This window comes from Canis aureus, chromosome X (assembly GCF_053574225.1).
Source record: "Canis aureus isolate CA01 chromosome X, VMU_Caureus_v.1.0, whole genome shotgun sequence".
Lineage (NCBI taxonomy): Eukaryota > Metazoa > Chordata > Mammalia > Carnivora > Canidae > Canis > Canis aureus.
This window is the reverse complement of record NC_135649.1, coordinates 123,521,250-123,541,219: the sequence shown is the minus strand read 5'-3', so window position 1 is coordinate 123,541,219 and position 19,970 is coordinate 123,521,250. Positions and strand designations below refer to the sequence as shown.

The window sequence follows — 19,970 nt, the reverse complement described above, 5'->3', positions numbered from 1 at the left end:
CATCTATGTATCTATATGCTTATCTATAATTTATTTATCAATCATCTATCGACCTATCTCCCTATGTGGCATCTCTATGTCTATCCACCCATCCGTCGTTTATCCATCACCCACGTATCCATCATCTAACTATCCATTAGCTATGTATCTGTGTATCCATCCATCCACCCACCCAGCCACCCAGCCACCCATCACCTATGTATCTATGTATTTATCTATCATTTACATATCAATCATCTGTGTATGTGGGTGTCTGTCTATTGAGCTGGGCCAATGAGATGCATAGATACAGAGAGAGCTTTATTTTAAGGGGTTGGCTCACACACTTGTGCAGATGCAATTCCAGAATCTGCAGGTGGAAGCAGCAGTCTGGGGACCCGATGAAGACTGATGGTTTGAGCCCGAAGGCTGTTCTGCAGCCTGAATTCCTTCTTGCTCTGGGGAGCTCATTTTCTGTGCGTTTGTCTTCTTCAACTGATTGGACGAGGCCCACCAACGTTAGGGAAGGCAATGTCTTCTACTCAAAATCCACTGATTTCAATGTGCCATCACAAAATAGCATCACAGAAAGACCCAGAATAGTACCTGGCTACATATCTGAGTGCCATGCCCCAGCCAGGGTGACATGTAGAATTAACCATGATGAACGGATGGCCTCACGCGCCGAGAAGCTGGAGGGCTCACCTGTTTATCTGATTCATGCAGAGCAGAGAAAAATCTGTCTGCAGGGAGCCGACCGCCGGAGGACCCCACGGAGAACGCAACTCCTACGAGGCAAAGAACAAACCCCATCTGGTCCTCCCCTCTCCCCGAAACCTTCCAGTGGCCACGCCTGAGCCGGGGCATTCCTTTTCTCACAGGTAGTACAATCTCTGGTATTACAGTCTCACAGTTACATCTCTGAACCCTGATGACGGTGGCGTGGCTCACGCGGGGTCCTGTCACTCGTCCGCAGCTGTTGTTCATGCAACACGCAGCTTTCTAGGTCTGACGCATTGCACCTGCCCATCCCACAGGTACCCGGGCGCCTGCTAGGTGGGCTTTCACAGGGGGACGCTGTCGGCTTCATACCTGCTCCCAGAACTCTTGCTGAGAACAAATCTGGTTTATGAAACCCGCGGAATGATGCCCCGTGGCTCTTTCAAAGCTAAAATAATGCTTGAGGGGAAGCCTTAGAGGAGAATATGACTCCGTGAAGGTGTGACACTTGCTATCCCGTGGGTGGACCGTGAACATACGACGCTCATGAGAGAAGCCGGACACACGAGGGCTGCACGGCGTGTGATTCTATTGACATGAAATGTCCAACACAGGTGAATCTACGGGCAAAAAAAAGTGATTTACTGACTGCCAGGCGCTGGGGAGTGGGACGGGGAGAGACTGCCTAATGCGGATGGGGGGTGTCCTTTGGGGACATGAGAATGTTCTGGAACTAAGTAGAGCCGGTGGTTGCACAACCGGGGGCATGTGCGCTAAATGCCATTGCACCGTTCACTTCAAGTTGGTGAATTTTATGTGACGTGAACTCCACCTCCGCCCAGAAAAATACCCGTTTGAAGATAACCGGGCTGACGCCTTTGGGACTGGGGCCAAGGGAGGAGGGCTCCTGTTTGTGCCACTGATAAGACTTTTTTTTTCTTTCCTATTCTCCAATCTCCAAAAGGGTTTCCGAGAAGGCTGAGTGGGCCAGGTGTGATTGCAAGCATGCAGGTGGTGCATGCTTTGGTAAAGTTGCTGAATTGTTTCTGCTGCCTTCACGAGGGGAGGGGAGGCCTGTGATGGTTGCCCGCCTGGCACCGAGGCTCATAGGTATTTATTAGGAAGAAATGACTGAGATGTGGAGCTTGTGAAGGGCACTGTGCTTCCATGGACAACTGTCCCAGGGAGAAGATCCTGCTCCTGTTGGGCTTTGTGGGCCAGCTGATCAACCATTGTCCCCTTGCTGCATGGCCAGCTTGCCCTCCCAGGGCAGGTCTCCACTGGCCTTCCACACACAAGGGAAAAAGCAAGGAGGTCAGGTTTTGTTCCTCCAGCTGCCCAGGATGGGAGGGTCATGCTGTGAGTACCAGGAGACTGGCCAGTTTATGGAGGGACATGGGCATGGAGTCCTGGCCACGCTGGCTGCTGAGCCCTGCTACATGGAAGGAGGGAGTGGGGACATGGTGGCCAACACCCCTCCCAGCTCTACATGTACCTGGGATTCAGCATGAGAGTCTTGTCACGGTGGCCACACAATGCCTGGTGACTGATAAGGTGACAAGCAACCGGAAGAAGGCAGGAAATGAACCAGCCACACCTTCCCTCCTCATGCTGGGGAGCGGAACACCCACGGAAGCCCCACCTTGAATGTTGGCTACCCAGCGTCCTGCAAGCCTTGGTAACCGACATGTGAGAGCAACCCAGCTGCTGCGGCAAACAAATAACACATGGACTCTCTCTGTGTGCCGAGTGCATCTCCTTGGGGAAGGCGATGCAAACACGCGCCCCGGACGCGCTGACCAACGCAACGATGATCCCCTCACACGCTACTGAGAACAACAAATGCGGTTACAGACATTGGCGATGAGCTAAACATTGCTGTTTGGAATAGGGATGGGACCCGCGAGGTGGATTGATTAAGCATGAGAGGTTGATGGTCATTGGGTCGAGAGAAATTGTCCAACGTGGACATTCTTTCAGTTGAAACACGAAATAGGTGACGAAGGAGGGTTTGAGAAATATGTGTGATGAGCATGCTTCCCGTTAAAGTCAAGAGGGCAGAAATGTAAATCTGGAAGGACAGATTGGTGGATGGATGGATGGATGGATGGATGAATGGTTGGATAGATGGGTGGGTGGATGCAGAGATGGGTGAGTGGATGGATGGGTGGATGGATGGATGGAAGGGTGGATGGATGGATGGATGAGATGGATGGATGGGCGGATGGATGGATGGGTGGATGGATGGGCGGATGGATGGATGGGTGGATGGATGAATGGATGGATGGATGATGGATGGATGGAGGGGTAGATGGATGGATGGATGATGGATGGATAATGGATGGACGGATGGATGAGTATATGGATGGATGAGTGGGTGGATGCATGGATGCATAGATGGGTGGATATGAGTGGATGGAGAGTGCAGAGGTTGCCAGAGCCCTGACATTGGATCCTACCTCAGTTATCTGGTCACTGGAATTTTCACTGATGTCTCAGGCTTGGACCCTGCCTACGGGTCTCCCTGGTAGGCCTTCTTTGTTGGAGGCCTCATAATGGGGCTGCTCTCCTGGGCCTCTCGCAATGGTCACTTGTCACTTGAACTTTCCAGGTGGCCCATCCCTGCACAGTGTGCTCTGAAGGCCACACTCCTTCCTGGTTCAGTTCTCGCTAGCCTGGCATCTTACACACTATTCTGGATCATGCCCCAATGACCCTAAGGAGAGAAAAGCAGAAGTCCTGTACGCTGGTGAGAAGTACGAGGACACCATTTCTATCAAAGGAAGGGACACTTCTATATCTTGGTTTTGCATATTTATCTCTTGTTCTGAGGCTGCCCTTTGATCTGATCTCTACATCTGATTTTTCTACTCCTCTTTCAAGAAATCACAGAGAAGCACTAAACCCGTATTTGAACCCATGTAGATAAACCCAAGGCATGAAGACACCAAACCCATGTCTCTAAAGCAGGAACAAACCATGTAAGAAATGTAGAGTCAGTCTTAGAATGAACAGAGGGGGACACTCTGCGAACAAACATTCAGGTCCAGGAAGCACCACGTTTCTCTGTACGATCTGGACAGGCCACGTGGGTGAGGGGATGTAGGGGTTAAGTTGGGCTTAACGCAGTGAGACACAACCACAGCCTCCACCTGGATGCGGAGAGCTGGTTGTGGGTTCAGCTTTGCCCCTAGACCCACAAGAGCTCCATTCTGTGTGGGAGCCCGCAGGAGGTTTGTAGGATCTTTCTCATGGAATGTCAGTCCTCCAAGCATATTCAAGCATGCCCCACTCCCCAGTACCTGCCTAGGGGAAACCACTCTGCCCCCAGAGGCCAGGATACCCTCAACTTCCTTCAACAAGCTGTCGTGCACATCCGCCCTTAAGGCTTCTGCTGTGATCTCTTGAGGGGACCCCTCCCTGTCCTAGCCATGCTTTATTTCACATCTCCTTTCAAACTGCTTACCATAAATTGTAGGACTTGTGCACTTTGTTTTCATGTGGTGAAGACTCAGCCTGACATAAAAGGAGGTCTGGTCTCTGCCCCGGCTCCTGGTAGGTGATGTCCAGGCCACGGCATGTCCTGTCCTGTCTTTGTTTGCCTGGGAGCTTTGATCAGTTGACCATGTAGTGATGTGGTTTATGATGAGGGCTTCGAGACATGCTTTATTAGTCTTAACCTCCAAGAGGGTGTGAAGACTGAAGATATTATCGTGAACCTCCAGAAGGAGGTGAGACTAAAGGTCAGCCACAACGAGAGTATGTCATCAAGTGTTTTTTTTTTTTTTTTAACTGATGGCAAGGCTCAGGTGATCTTCCTAGGTTGGCAATATCCCACGCAACTTGTCACAGATCGACGCTAGTATAGATGGATGGGTAGATACGTGGATGGATGGGTGGATGCATGAATTGCTGGATGGATGAATAGATGGATAATTGAATTGTTGGATAGATGAATGGATGGATTGATAATTGAATGGGTGGATGGATCGAGGGAGAGATGGTTGAATTGGTAGATGGAAGGATGGATGGCTTAGTTCACTGTCTCAGGGTTGCAGCTCCAATGTCACGGTTCTTCCTCCCCCTGGACTCACTCAGATCTCCGGATCTTACTGGGCAGTTCCATCAGGGCTTCAGGCATCTCCAAACCAACATCATCCCAACTGGACTCACCTGCCTCCTTCCTGCGCCAAACAGAGCCTTCTCCTAATTGATTTTCCTATGATGGAGTGTATGTCGTCAGTCTCACCCAGTGGCCAGAGCCGGGGACCTCGGGGTCATTCTTATCCTTCCTACCCACGACCCCTGCAATTCAGCTGGACACCTTTGATTTAGCTACAAGTCCTCTATCCTTCTTCATCCCCCTTTCTCCATCTTTTCCAGTGCCATGGTTCCACCACCCCCAAGTGCTGTTGCACACTCTGAAGTCACCATGGAATACCAAACCATCACAACACTGGGAGCCTGTGACATATCTGCAACATGCCATCTTCCTGTAATGTCGCCTCCTCTTGGGTGAGTACAATGATGCCTGACTCAGCGTAGGGGTGCAATATGTGGCTGACTCAGAACCCTGTATGTGTGCATTGAGCTGCTTCCCATTCTCATAATTAATGCTGCCAGAAGCATTAATTGCACATGTGCTTTGTATACCTTAAAAAAATATATATGTTTAATCCAGATACCCCTGATATGTGAATGTGCTGCACATACTTATATAAGTATCTGGGTATGTACAGACATACGTGCAATATAACTTGCACATGTTTCTTTGTATACCCGCAGGGAATAATCCTCTGGGATGAATTACCAGCAATGGAATTGCCGAATCGAAGAGAATGTGGGCACAGTAGAAATGGTAATTAGTAGACATTGTTCAATTTCCTTTGGAAAATCAGGGAAGTTAACATACCCAACACCAGCAGAGGAGAGTGTGACGTTCCCACACGGCCTCCCCCTCATGGTGCGGAGACAACAGAATTCCCTTTTCTTTTTATCTTGCTGCTTTAGAACTAGTCAGGCACTTGTTGAGTTAAAAGTTCTGGGATCGATAGAGAACTTTCCAGGAAGAGCACGAGTTGCCTAGGGTGGATTTCGTAAATAGGGTAACGTTCATGGGAAACCACTGGACAGGTCTCTGCTGAGGATAGATGAGGGATTAACTAAGTGACCCTCAAGACCTTGGCTTCCAACCACACTAGAGGATTAAAACGGCAGAGCTCCCACCAGTGTTCGTTAGGGTGCTGGGTGCGCCACCTGGTGGAAAGGAGTTGTTTTGAATTAAGGCTTCAGAGGCATGATTTATGAGGTAGAGGGAGGGACAGAGGGAGGGCTGGCTGTATAAATTGTTGGATGGTGGAATGGAGATGTCAGTGAGGGGGTGGATAAATGGGTAGATGGGTTGTTGGATGGATAGATGGGCTGATGGATGCATAGATGGTGGATGGATGGATAGAGGGGTGGATGGATGGATAGTCAGCTCTAACCCAGCATGACTGGTGTCCTTATGAGGAGCAGAGGCCTAGAGACAGACACACACGGAGGGAAGATGTCAACCAGCACTGGGGACGGTGGGGTCTCACTGGAGACACCGGGCTGTCTTACAAGCTAACTGGTTACTAGCAGAACTCAGTTCCCTGTGGTGGGAACGGTGACACCTTCACCTCCTAGAGGCCACCCGGCAGTTCCTGCCAAATGATCTTCTCCATAAGGCGGTTTGATTCTTTTTTAGGGCAAGCAGGCTGTGTCTCAGCTGCTGCAGATCTCACGCCTGTCTTAATCCTGACTTCTACACCTGATTGGGCCAGGCCCACCCAGGACGGATTTTTGCTTCTGATTAGCTTGCACGAACTCATTACGGACTTTAATGACAACTGCAAAATGCCTTCACCTTCGGCATAGCACCCCGGGAGCGAATCCCATCATCCTGCCAGCCTTCATCCCCACTCAGCGAGGGTAACTTATGCAGCTATGCTCTCACCATACTAGTGCACTAGGGCAGAGCTGCAGGTATTAGGGACTTTGTTTCTCTATTTCTGAGGTGCATCCAGAAGAGGGGTATCTTGCTCAAACACAGAAGAGGTTTCCTTGAAAATTTTTTTTTTTTTTTTAATTCTTACAACCGCGTCTTAGGTGTGCCGGTCCTGAAAGAGTATCTCATTTCTCAATTTGCTTTGCAAATGCTTCAGAGAACAGAGAGGAAAAACAGTTTCCAAATTTAACAGTTCCCCGGGGAAATGCGCCATCGACTCGCAAGCAGCCTTGGGGAGAAGGTTTTAACGAGAATCCCAAGCACCTCTCCGTTCCCAACACGGAGGAGGAGTTATATAAGGACGGCAAAGCCGCACCTCCCACCCAGAAGCCTGTCTGGGTTCAAAGACTGGTCCCCACTCCCGCCCCTCCCCAACCCGGGGCCCGCAGACCCTCTGTGTCGTCCTCTCCAGGGGTGCATGATCATGTTCGCTGTCATGGGCGGCTTATGAACAGCACGGCGTGACTCACACGCAGAAGACACCCAGACGACGTGACTCACACCTACCAGACACCCAGAGAGCCAGGAGCCCCACGTGACACCAGGGTCCCTGCACCCACTCCGGCCCCCTCCGAAGCTCAGGTTTTGGCACCTGTGCAAACGACAGAGGATCTGTGTGCTTGCTCTGCCACCCTAGATTTTCACTTGGCGGTCTTGTGACATACTTTTTTTTTTCCCCTTAAGATTTTATTTATTTGATAGAGCGAGACTGAGAGTGTGTGACGAGGGGGTTAGAGGAGAGAGAGAGGGAGAAGCAGGATGGCCCGCTGAGCATACAGCCTGCCCACCCGGGGGGGGGGGGAAGGGGGGCTTGACCCCATGATCCCCAGATCATGACCTGAGCTGAAAACAAGAGTTGGAGGCTCACCAGGCCGGAGCCACCCACGTGCCCCTCCCTCAACACCTGCCTCATACAGTGTCTCGCCTACTGTGGGAGCTTAATGTGTTAACTTAATGCATCATTTACAGATACGTGTGTCAAAGATCATGACATATTACACATTGAAAGTATTTTATGTGGATTTGCAAGTTTTATAATGAGCATATGCATGTGCATAAATATGTTCATTTAAATAAACAGGTGAGGGATCCCTGGATGGCGCAGCGGTTTGGCGCCTGCCTTTGGCCCAGGGCGCGATCCTGGAGACCCGGGATCGAATCCCACGTCGGGCTCCCGGTGCATGGAGCCTGCTTCTCCCTCTGCCTGTGTCTCTGCCTCTCTCTCTCTCTGTGACTATCACAAATAAATAAATAAATACCTTAAAAAAAAATTAAAAATAAATAAATAAATAAATAAACAGGTGAAATAAAAACGTTCACTTAAAATACTTTAAATCTTTAAGAAACAAATCATATTTCAAAGTGAATTGTGTGTCATAACAAACTACACGAGGAGGAGAGACGCGAGGGCGCTAAAGCACGAAGACGTGGGTGTCTATCCCGTTACATACTTCGACGTGGTTACATTGTAACTTCAATTCCGCAATCCAGACGCGTAGTAAATAATAGTAACTAAGTAGTAAATAAGTGAGCTCCGCGTTGACCGTGCGGCGCGGCGGCAGGCGGTGCGTGGTCCCGACAGCGCGAGGGGCCCGGCGCGGCCCGTGCACCTGCCGCAGAAGCGCGGCCCAGGTGAGGCCTCCGGCTGGACGCGGGCACAGCTGGCGCCTGGGGGGCGGGGCGGACTCGCGCACGCGCAGTGCCAAGCCCGGGCCGGCCCGCCCCCCCTCGCGGGGGCCCCCCGGAAGTCCCGCCTCCGGGGCGGGGCCAGGCCCGGCAGACGAAACGGGGAGCCGCCGCGCGGCCGCTTCCGCGGCCACGAGCGCCGGAAGCGGAAGTGCGTCACAGGGGCGGGCGGCGGCGACGGCGAGTGGCGTCGGGGGCGCCTCCGGCGGAGGGTGGCGGCGCCGGGCGGAGAGGCCGCGGCTGCGGGGTCGTCGCGGGTCGGCGGTGAGCTCGGGCCTGGGCGGCGGTGGCCGGGGGCGCAGGCGGAGCCCCGCGCCGGTGAGCGACACCCCGTGACCAGCCGTTTCCGCGGACGGGGCCGGGGCTTCCGGCGGGGGGGGGCTGGGGTCGCTGAGGGCGGGGGGCAGCGGGGGCACCGAGGGGGAGGGGCGCTCTGCGGGCCGGGGGTCCGGGGGTCCGGGGGCCGTCTGCGAGGGCACCGGGGGCACCGAGGGAGGGGCGAGGGGTCTCGGTGCCCGGCGGGGGGCACCGGGGGCACGGGGACGGGGTCTGGGGGCTCCGGGGGCAGCCGGGAACCAGGTCTGCGAGGGCGGAGGGCACCGGGGGCACCCACGGGAGGGTCTGCCGGGTCTGGGGGCTCCGGGGGGCAGCCGGGGACCGGGGTCTGCGAGGGCGGGGGCTCCGGGGGCAGCCGGGAACCGGGGTCTGCGAGGGCGGAGGGCACCGGGGGCACGCACGGGAGGGGTCTACCGGGTCTGCGAGGGCGGGGGCTCCGGGGGGCTCCGGGGGGCTCCGGGGGCAGCGAGGGGACGGGCGCTCCGGGGGCTGGGGCTTCCGGGGGTGGGCCGGGGTCACCGGGGGGAGCGGGGGGGAGCGGCGAGGGGTCTGGGTGCTCCGGTCGGGGAGCCGGGGTCTGCGAGCGCGGGGGCCCGGGGGGCAGCGAGGGGAGGGGTGCATGGGCGCAGGGGCTTCCGGGGGCTGGGCCGGGGTCTACGGGTTCTGGGTGCTGCGGGGCCGGGGCTTCCAGGGAGGCCGGGGTGTGCGACGGCGGGGCGGGGACCGGGGGCACTGCGGGGAGGGGTGTGCGAGGTCTGGGCGCTGCGGGGGCGGGGCTTCCAGGGGCGGAGTCTGCGGGGGCCCTGGGGGGCCCCGGGGGGAGGGGCCTACTAGTCTCGGTGCTGCGGGGGGTCCGCGGTCTGCTACGGCGGAGACACGGTGGGGGGAGGGATCTGCGGGGTCTGGGTGCTGCGGGGACCGAGCTTCCAGGGGGCGGGGTCAGCGGGGGCACGGGAAGGGCCTGCGAGGTCTGGGTGCTGCGGGGGCGGGGCTTCCGGGGGCGGAGTCTGCGGGGCACCGGGGGAGGGGCCTGCGGGGGCCCCTGGGGCACAGGGGCAGGGGCCTACGAGGTCTGGGCGCTGCGGGGGCGGGGCTTCCAGGGGGCGGGGCTTCCAGGGGGCGGGGTCTGCGGGGCACCGGGGAGGGGCCTACGAGGTCTGGGCGCTGCGGGGCGGGGCTTCCAGGGGCGGGGCTTCCAGGGGGCGTGGTCTGCGGGGCACCGGGGGGGGGGGGCTACGAGGTCTGGGTGTCCCGGGGGCGGGGCTTCCAGGGGCACGGAGCGGGGCCTACGGGGCGGGGCTTCCAGGGGGCGGGGTCTGCGAGGTGTGGGAGCTCCTGGGGCCCCGGCGTGGAGGGCTGCCGGGGCCGGTGGGTAGGACGTCAGCCTCGGTGGGGCAGGGGGTCGTTGCGGAGGGGTGGGCTGGGACCTGGACGACCAGCGGCCCCGGGGCCGTGTGTGCAGGGGGCCGGGCTCCGGGGGCTGCGGATGGCCTGGGGGCGGCGTCGGCGTCACGGATGGCCTGGGGCCCTGAGGACGTTAGGGGGTGTGGGGGTGTCTGCGGGGCTGGGGGTGCTGAGACGACGGGGTCCAGAGAGCCTAGGAGCTGCGGGGAGCGGGGAGGGGGCGTCAGGGCGGGGCGCCGCGGGCGGGTCCGGAGTCTGCGAGGGCGGCGGGCACTTGGGTGGGTGGTTGGGCTGGGGTTTGCTGGCCGGGTGCTGGGGGGGCGGGGGGAGGGGGAGGGGATCTGCGAGGCCGGGGTTCCCCGAGCAGGGGGCCTAGAGAGCAGGGCGCTGCAGTCGGGGAAGGGCAGGGGCTGGGTGCGGGGGACGTACGGCAGGTGAGGGTCTGCGGTGCAGGGCTGGACTCAGGGTTAGGGGCTCTGCGGCGTGGCTGGGGGCTCCGTGGAGCCGGGAGGGGGGGCTGCGGCTGGAGGCCTGGGGGCACCAGTCTCGTGGGGCTGCGGGAGGGGGCGGGGCTCCGAGGGCTGCTGTCTGCGGGTCTCCGGCGGTTACAGGGGCCGGCCCGGGTCCTGGGGGCTGTGGGCTGGAAGGGGGTCATGGAGTGTGGGCGTGACGGCGGGGTCAGGTCGGGGCGGGGAGCTGCGGACAGCACGGGTACTGCAGTGGGGGGCAGGCCGTGGGGGACACAGGGGCTGCTGCTGCTACACAGGCTCAGAGTCCTGGGGGCTGCCCTGGTGCCCTAGACGCTGGGGTAAAGGGCCGGTGTCGCAGGCTGTCCCGGGGCTTGGGGAGCCTGGGGAGCTATTGGTGGGAGCGGCTGGCAGTGACGCATTGAAGGACGTGCTGGGGGCGGGGCACAGGGACGGGCCGGGGCAGCCACCAGGGATGGGGGTTACGGGGACGGCCCTGGGGTACCCGGGTCATGGAGTGGGTGTGGATGGTGCTGTTGGGGGGGGCACTGCCCCGTCTGCTCAGGCTCCCGGATGGCCCTTGCTGTCCTGGGCAGACGTCTGGGGTCTCAGCCAGCACCAGAGCCCCTCACCCCCAAGACCGGCCTGGGGGCTCCTCTGCCCTGCACCCCCCTGTGTGCCGGGTCACTGCCCTACTGTACGCACCCCCCCCCCCCGTGTGGGGCTCCCCCCAGACCAGGCTGGGGGCTCCTCTGTCCTGCAGCTGCTCCTCTGTGGGGGTCACTCCCCTACTGTACCCCCCCCCCCAGTGTGGGGCTTCCCCCTAGACCAGGCTGGAGACTCCTCTGCCCTGCACCCCCTGTGTGGGGTTCACTGCTCTACTGCAACCTCTGGTGTAGGGCTCCCCCCTAGACCGGGCTGGGGGCTCCTCTGCCCTGTAGCTGCTCCTCTATGGAGGTCACTGTCCTACTGCACCCCCCCGTGTGGGGCTCCCCTCTAGACCAGGCTGGGGACTCCTCTGCCCTGCAGCTGCTCCTCTGTGGGGGTCACTCTCCTACTGCATTTCTGCAGTATGGGGCTCCTCCTAGACCAGGCTGGGAGTCTCTGCCTTGCAGCTGCTCCTGTGTGGGAGGTCACTGTCCTACGCACCCCCCTAGACTGGGCTGGGGCTCCTGTGCCCTGCACACCCCGCCCCACCTGAGCCTCAGGGCCTGTGGGGAAGCTTCCCAGCCCGTGGGTGTCAGCGGAGGCAGCCACCTGTACCGTTTGGGCTCGTGCGTGCAGCTCGGATCTCTCCGGAAGCCGCGCACTGGTCCGAGCAGAAGGGGGGGCTCAGAGAGGGTGCAAGAGGACGGGTGCCCACAGGGAGCCCCAGCTGTGCAGGGGCCCTTGTGCTTGTCCCTTGATGGCGGGTGCAGAGGGAACGGGAGTCCATGGGGCAGTTGTCGGTGGATGTGTCGGCCGGGAACTTCCTTCCTGCTTCCTCCGGGCCACCACCTGCGCACACCCTCCCCCGGCTGCAGCCGAGCGCCTTCCTGCCCCTTCCTGCCCCTTCGTGCCCCTTCCTGCCCCAGCCTCTGAGCCTGCAGCCCGGGGGACCTGGGTGCTGCTCCCAGCCCGCATGTCGCCCGTGGACGGCAGTGGGAGCCCCTAGCAGTGTTGGTCCACGGCCCTGGGAGCCCCGCTGCTGCTGCTGCTGGGCACCCACAAAGGCTGGTGCACTCGGCTGCTCTTAGAGGTTCTCGTCAGCCTGGTTTCCTCTGATTAAAAAACACAAAACATGAGGGCAGGTGACGGCGTGTTTTAGTGCAGCAGACAGGTGTGCCCGTGGCACGGCAGAGAAGCACGCTGGTGTCCGCAGGCCTGCCGTGGGGCCGGGCGCGTGCACGCTGCTCTCCGCGCCCACCCTGACCGCCCGTGTCTGTGTTTCAGGCCCGAGGTCCCGGCTATGGCCGCGGCTACCATAGTCCACGACACGTCTGAGGCGGTGGAGCTGTGCCCCCCGTACGGCCTGTACCTGAAGCCCATCACGAAGATGACCATCAGCGTGGCGCTCCCGCAGCTGAAGCAGCCCGGGAAGTCCATCTCCAACTGGGAGGTGATGGAGAGGCTGAAGGGCATGGTGCACAACCACCAGTTCTCCACGCTGCGCATCTCCAAGAGCACCATGGACTTCATCCGCTTCGAGGGCGAGGTGGAGAACAAGAGCCTGGTCAAGTCGTTCCTGGCCTGCCTGGATGGCAAGACCATCAAGCTCAGCGGCTTCTCCGACATCCTCAAGGTGCGCGCCGCCGAGTTCAAGATCGACTTCCCCACCCGCCACGACTGGGACTCTTTCTTCCGTGATGCCAAGGACATGAACGAGACGCTGCCCGGGGAGCGGCCGGACACCATCCACCTGGAGGGGCTGCCCTGCAAGTGGTTCGCCCTCAAGGAGTCGGGCTCCGAGAAGCCCAGCGAGGAGGTCCTGGTCAAGGTGTTTGAGAAGTTCGGGGAGATTCGGAACGTGGACATCCCCATGCTGGACCCCTACCGCGAGGAGATGACCGGGCGCAACTTCCACACCTTCAGTTCGGGGGCCACTTGAACTTCGAGGCCTACGTGCAGTACCGCGAGTACGTGGGCTTCATCCAGGCCATGAGCGCCCTGCGCGGCATGAAGCTCATGTACAAGGGGGAGGACGGAAAGGCCGTGGCGTGCAACATCAAGGTGAGCCCCCGCCGGGCCGCCTGCTGCGGGCGGTGGGGGGCAGCGTGCCCCTCGTGTGGCATGCGGCTCCGGGTGTGGGCAGGCGCACAGGCGGCCCCGCGGAGGAGCCAGGCTGCGGGGGCCCTCGGCGGCGGAGGGGGGCCTGTGGCGGCCGGCTGGTGGTGCAGGTCCAGGGGACGGAGGGGCCCTGCTGGGGGGGAGGGAACACACTGTCCCTGAGGAGCATGACGGGCTTCCCTGCCAGCAAACGGGGCAGGCCAGCCGTGTCTCAGAGCGCGCGGCCCGCTGGCATCCCGGCTTCACACGGGAGCGCAGGGCAGAGTATCACTGGCCCTGTGTGTTCGCGTGTCCGAGGCACGCCTGCCTGTGGACCCACGTCCTGGGTGGGGCCACCTGTGGGGGCGGGGTTCCCTGCCCGGGAGCGGAGCCGCCTGGGGCCGCCTGTCCTGTGGCGCGCCCGTGGGTCACTGCGCTCTCTTCTCTCGAAGGTTTCCTTCGACTCCACCAAACACCTGAGCGACGCCTCCATTAAGAAGCGGCAGCTCGAGAGGCAGAAGCTTCAGGAGTTGGAGGCAGCAGAGGGAAGAGCAAAAGCGCAGAGAGAAAGAGGCCGAGGAGAGGCAGCGAGCGGAGGAAAGGTGTGTGTGCACACGCGAGGGCTGTACACGGCCCCTGGATGCCCGCTGTGTGCGTGAGTCTGTGTGCAGGTGTGAGCACGTGCCCGCTGGGGCCTGGACGGCGCCTTCTGTGTAGAGCCTCTTGTGGGCGTCGTGTGTGTGTGTGTGTGTGTGCACGTTTGAGTGTGCAGGTGTGAGCATGTGCCTGCCAGGGGCCTGGAGGGCGCCTTCCATGCAGAGTCTCCTGTGGTTGTCGTGTGTGTGTGTGTGTGCACATCTCTGTGTGCAGGTGCATGCACGTGCCTCCCAGGGGCCTAGATGGCGCCTTCCATGCAGAGCCTCCTGTGGGTGTCGTGTGTGTGCAGGCTGGATGTGCGTGTGGTGTCCGGGTTCACCTGCGCCCTGGTCTTGCGGTTTATCCGTGCGTCGAGCGGACTCCGCGCTCCCCGGCTGCCGCGCGTAGGTTTGCTTCCGTAGCTTCCGCTCTACTGCAGACGGAGGGCCACGCTGCGCACTGCTCCTGCTCCAGCGTCCCGTCGGGGGTGGTGGGTGCAGACCGTGTGCGTCACTGCTGACCCAGCTCCCCTCCCGGATCCCTCCTGGGAGCGTGTGGTGGCGGGGTGGTTGCGGGGCAGTGGGGTGTGTGCTGGCGCGGAGCTGTGCCGTGGACGCCACTTCCTGGGGATGTGCTGGGGATGTCACACTGCCCGGCCGCTCCCTGGGTCAGCACCTCTGGGGCCGGGGCGGGAAGGGCACGGGCGGCTCCTCTGACCTCGGCACTATCCCAGCAGCCCAGCCCTTCGCCGTGCGTGTGCCTGCTGATCACGACCCACACGCCCCCAGCGGGCAGGGTTCCCTGTGCGGCCCCACTCCCTGGGTGTTACTGGTGGGACACGTGCGCACGCGGCCTGAGGACCGGCCTTCCCTGTGTGTGGGCTGCAGGCGAGCTGGGCACACGGGGCTCCCAGACGGGGGGCAGCGCAGGTGCTGCGGGTGCTGCGGTCATGGCGAGCCGCGAAGGGGCAGGGCCGGGGCCTGCAGAGCCTGCTGCTCTGGCCGCTCGCCATCCTCACGTTGGGGCCCCCACCCCTGGAACACGGAGGGTGTGAGTTCTTGGGCTCCGTGGGGTTCGTGTGAGAGGAAGGCCTGTCTGCAGGGGTTGTGCTGAGGCGGTGGCCGGCTGTGTGGAAGCGGCCGCGCCTCGGGGATCTCTGAGCTCCTGACCACCGTCCTCGCTGTCCCGTCTGTGCACGTTTGTCTCTTCTGGAATCTCATTCACGGGGGGTTGCAGGGCACATACTGTTCTGTCTTCAGTGGTTCCCGGAGCAGAACGCCCCCAGAACGTTCCGTGTGACCACACACACGTGTACTCGTCCGTGTTTGCAGAGCCCTAGCGATGGGGGCTGTTACATCTCAGCGTTGCCTGTACCCACAGTTATTCCCTGAACCGGCTGCTGTGTGCACGACCTCCTCTGTGCGCCCCCCGTGCTGTCATGGGCTGGCATGCCACTGGGCATTGGGTGTGTCCTGACGCTCCTCTCCACCTCCTGCACTGGCCCCGGGTCCAGCGTTCCTCTCCTGTCCACTTGTGTGGCTTGTGGGGCAGGCACACTGTGTCTCGGTACTGCCTGGTGATCCTGCCTAGTCGTCCTGCCTAGTAGTCCTGCTTGGTGCTCCCGCCTGGTGCTCTTGCCTAGTAGTCCTGCCTGGTGTTCTTGGCTAGTAGTCCTGCTCAGTGCTCCTACTCGGTGCTCCTGCCCAGTGCTCCTGCTCATTGTTCCTGCCTAGGGGTCCTCCCTGCTGCTCCCACCTGGTGCTCTTGCCTAGTAGTCCTGCCTGGTGTTCTTGGCTAGTAGTCCTGCTCAGTGCTTCTGCTCGGTGCTCCTGCCCAGTGCTCCTGCTCAGTGTTCCTGCCTGGTGCTCTTGCCTGCTGCTCCTCCCTGCTTCCCTTGCCTAGTAGTCCTCCCTGGTGCTCATGCCTAATGCTCTTGCCTACTAGTTCTGCTTGGTGCTCCTGCCTACTAGTCCTGCCTGGCGCTCTTGCTTAGTGCTCCTGCCTGCTGCTCTTCCCTAGTAGTCCTGCGCAGTGCTCCTGCCCGGTGCTCCTGCGTGGTACTGCATCCCGGGGCCGCTGCTGGCCTCTGGACCTGTGTGTGTGTTGTTCAGACCTGATCTCCCTGTGCCATTAGAGCCACCCCTTCTATTCTGAGGCTTGAGCTTGGTTAGTAGGATACTCCCTCCCAAGGTCCTGAAAATTCTCGCTCCGGCGTGCGCCTGCCCGTTCTCCAGTTCCTCAGATTCCGCAGAAACTTACCACCCGTCCCAGTAGTAGGGGAGTACTCCTGTCCCCCATCCTTATCCACGGGGATGAAGAGAAGGGCGGCGCTTGTGCACGTGCCCCGGTGGCCATGCTGTCCGCGCTTGCCTAGTCGTGCCCGCTGACCGCGTCCTGAGCGCTGACCCGCGGCGCGGCGTAGATGCCTCACAGAGCCCTCGTGTATTTTGCGCAGGAAACAGAAGGAACTCGAAGAGCTGGAGAGAGAGAGGAAGCGGGAGGAGAAGCTGCGCAAGAGGGAGCAGAAGCAGCGCGATCGCGAGTTCCGTCGGAACCAGAAGAAGCTGGAGAAGCTGCAGGCGGAGGAGCAGAAGAAGCTGCAGGAGAAGATCAAGCTGGAAGAGCGCAAGCTGCTGCTGGCCCAGCGCAACCTGCAGTCCATCAGGCTGATCGCCGAGCTGCTGAGCAGGGCCAAGGTACGGCGGGCGCGTGGACGGGCGGGCGCGGGGGTCTGGCCAGCGGCCTGGAGCGGGAGGTGGCGGCCGCCGCCCCCGTGAGAACGGACGTTCGTGCGCACAGCCACGCCGTCGTCGGTAGCTTGTAGCCTTCCTGCCTGGTCCCAGATGCTAGGGTGTGTCGTTGCGCAGAGCTCGTAGCGCCGTGACGAGCGTCACCTGCACTCACGCCTCCCAGACTCGGTCCCCGAAGCCCGCAAGGAGCAGGCACGCAGGGTCACCGTTGCCCGGGCGGCGGGAGTGGCCGAGCTCCCCTAGGCCCCTGCGGATGCCCGCCTGCGGCAGATGCTGTGCCCGGGGCCGTCGGGACCGTGGGCTTTGCTCTGACCCCACAGGCCAGCGGCCAGGGGCGGCGGGAGGCTGAGGGCCGAGCCCGCTGCTAGACAGGGCCCATGCGGCGGCGTCCCTGCGGGGCTCAGCGGGCGCCATGGGGCCTGGTCGGCCCACGTCCCTCGTCCGCGGCCCTGGATCTGACAGGTGTCAGCCGGCGCGCTGCGGATGAGCGCCTCAGAGCTGAGAGCCGCCTCGTTCCTCCCACCCGCTCCTTCCGGAGGCCCGACCGGTAACTCCTGCGAGCCGGGGGCCGGGGACGCGCGGGGACCCCGCCCGGCACTCCTTGTGCTTGGGCAGGCCGCGTGCCCCGCGGAGTCAGGCGCGGGGCGACCCCATAACCTGTTGTCTAATTACAGTTGTGATAAGTCCCCGGGAAGGAGACTGGCAGGCGCGCTGAGACGTGGCAGCTCAGCTCTTGTTTCATGGTGAATATTGAAGACGCTAACCCAGGCCAGGCCCCGCACGTCCCGCGGCGGCCACGGCAGCGTGTGTCCGCCTCGTAATCTCAGCTCCCTGACGCTGGTGACCGCTTGCGACCTCACAGCAGGCCCCGTGTGCGCCTCGGAGGGGCCAGGCCCCACCCGGAATGCCCGCCCCGGGGCTGTGCCACGTAGCTTCGCCTCGGGGTTTCCTTCTCGCTCGGACGCATGACGGCCCGGGTGTGGTAGGGACGGGCGGGCCGCACTCCGGCCGGAGCGTCCACCCGGTACCCCCAGGCCTCAGGGCATCCACAAACCCAGCGCCTCCTGGGAGCGTGTGGGATGCGCGAGGTACATGTCCGCGTCTTCCCCTTTGTGCTGCAGGCCATGAAGCTGCAGGAGCAGGAGCAGAAGGAGGAGACGCTGCGGCTGCAGCAGCTGGAGGAGAGGCGGCGGCTGCAGGAGGCCGAGCTGCGGCGCGTGGAGGAGGAGAAGGAGCGCGCGCTGGGGCTGCAGCGCAAGGAGCGGGAGCTGCGGGAGCGCCTGCTGAGCATCCTGCTGAGCAAGAAGGCCGACGACCCGCACACGCAGGACGAGCTCGGCGTCTCCCACGCAGACCTGCTGCAGCCCGTGCTGGACATCCTGCAGACCGTGTCGGCCGGCTGCGTGGGCGCGGCCTCCCTGCACCCCCTCGTGGGCCAGCCGCCCCCCGGCACCCCGAGGGAGACCCCGCCCCGGCCGGAGGCCGACAGCACGCCCAAAAATGTGAACGGGAGCCTGGCTGAGGAGGCCCAGTGCAGGGAAGGCCTGAGCGCTCGGCTGGCCGCCGCGGGGGACGGCTCGCCTGAGAAGAGGTGCCCCGGCGTCCTCGCCTGCATTCCCGACAACAACCAGCAACCCAAGGGCGTGCCCGCCGCCTGTGACCAGAGCGTACCCAAAAAGGACACCCGTTCGGAGCAAGACAAGTGCAACCGCGAGCCCAGCGGGAGCCGCGGCCGGTCCAGCGGGGGCCGGGGGGAGGACGACAGACACAAGCGGGAGAGGAGCCGGCCGCGGCGGGCTGGCAGCCGGGAGGATGGGAGGCAGCCGCGGAAGGAGCGGCGGCAGCACAAGAAGCACTCGCGCCAGGACGACAGCCCTCCGCGGCGCAGCGCGAGCCCCGACCACAACCGCTCCCGCAGGTCCCACAGCAGGGAGCGCTCCAGCCGCAGGGAGCGGAGCCGCGACCGCAGGGGCGGCTCGGGCAGGAAGCGCAGCCGCCACCGCCGCAGCGACCGCGACCGGTCACGCTCAGGGTCCCCCAGCCGGCACCGCAGCACCTGGAACAGGTAATGCAGGGCGTTCCCGCACGTGGCCATCCCGCGGAGACGAGGCCCTGTGGCGCTCTGGCCCCTCCTCTGCCCGGCCTCCGCAGAGCGCAGCCAGGGGGCCACCGGGCAGGACGGCCGCGCCTTGCAAGTGTCCCTTGGTGAGCCTCTGGCGGCCCTTGTGTCGGAACGCGCAGCCCTCAGTCGCTAGCTTTAGTTGTCCCTTCAAACTGTTGATCCGATAGCTTTAACGTCACCGATTCCCTCTCAGTCAGGAAACGCGCTTGCCGAGTGGTGACGAGTGCAGAGCCCCCTGTACACGCAGGCGGAGCAGCGTCTCTGTCCCCTTTGGGGGCACCCGCATGTGCGCTGATTCTCGGGAGGCCGGTTGCACGTCACTGGGGACAGACGGTCACGTATGGACAGACGGCCATGGTCCCACAGGGCCACGAAAATTCGAAAAGGCCCTGCCCTGGTGGTGTGTTTTTTTTTTTTTTTTTTTTTCTTTTTCTTTTGTGATTTTAACTGATTGGGAAGCGCAGTTAGGATGCCAGTAGCACCCGGCGGCGCTGGTGACCCGTCACGTCACGCCTGGAGACCGTGTGCCAGTCCTTAAGGTCAACACTCAGACGAGCTTTCTAAGGCGTCGGTGCGCGGGGGGTGCCCCCAGCACGGTCCGATGCTCGTTCGCTTCAGAGACGTTCACGTTACAAACTGGTGATTAAGCATATAAAGAAAAAAAAAGGGGGTTGGTTAAAAGCTTTGGTTTCTAGTCGAGGTTAGCGTGTGTGGTTTTTTTAAGAAGCTGTTTTGCTAAATTATTTTTACTTGGAACGTTTCAAACAGATTTAAGGCTAAAAACTTGTTAAATTTTATAATCATTTGCTTCTCCAAGTGAAGCTCAAGAAACACTTAAAAATAGCTGTAATGTTTGCGTTAGGAAAGATGGTGTTTATTCCAGTTTGCATTTTTTTGTGAAATAAAACCTTTTTCCAATGAACTAATATTTTCCAGCCTTTCTGTTTGTTTGTTTAAGCTCTTGGGGCTGCGTTCCTGGGCTGAGCGTAGTTGAGCAGCTCTGACACAGATCGAAATCATCGCTTCCTTTAGAGCCGCTCGCTCGTGGGCAACGATGCACTTCGTAGGGCTGTCGCTGTGAACTCTGCCCGTGG

General features: G+C 60.9%; 1 protein-coding gene across 1 annotated transcript; it reads left to right on the top strand.

Moving 5' to 3' along the window:
• The first annotated feature begins 8,584 nt into the window (after positions 1 to 8,584).
• AKAP17A (A-kinase anchoring protein 17A) lies at positions 8,585 to 19,798 on the top strand. The gene is given in 7 exon segments (XM_077889591.1): positions 8,585 to 8,680; positions 12,556 to 13,190; positions 13,193 to 13,332; positions 13,821 to 13,904; positions 13,906 to 13,970; positions 16,460 to 16,700; positions 17,876 to 19,798. Coding segments are annotated over 6 exon segments (2,097 nt in total). The 5' UTR covers positions 8,585 to 8,680; positions 12,556 to 12,571; the 3' UTR covers positions 18,824 to 19,798.
• Positions 19,799 to 19,970: the final 172 nt, after the last annotated feature.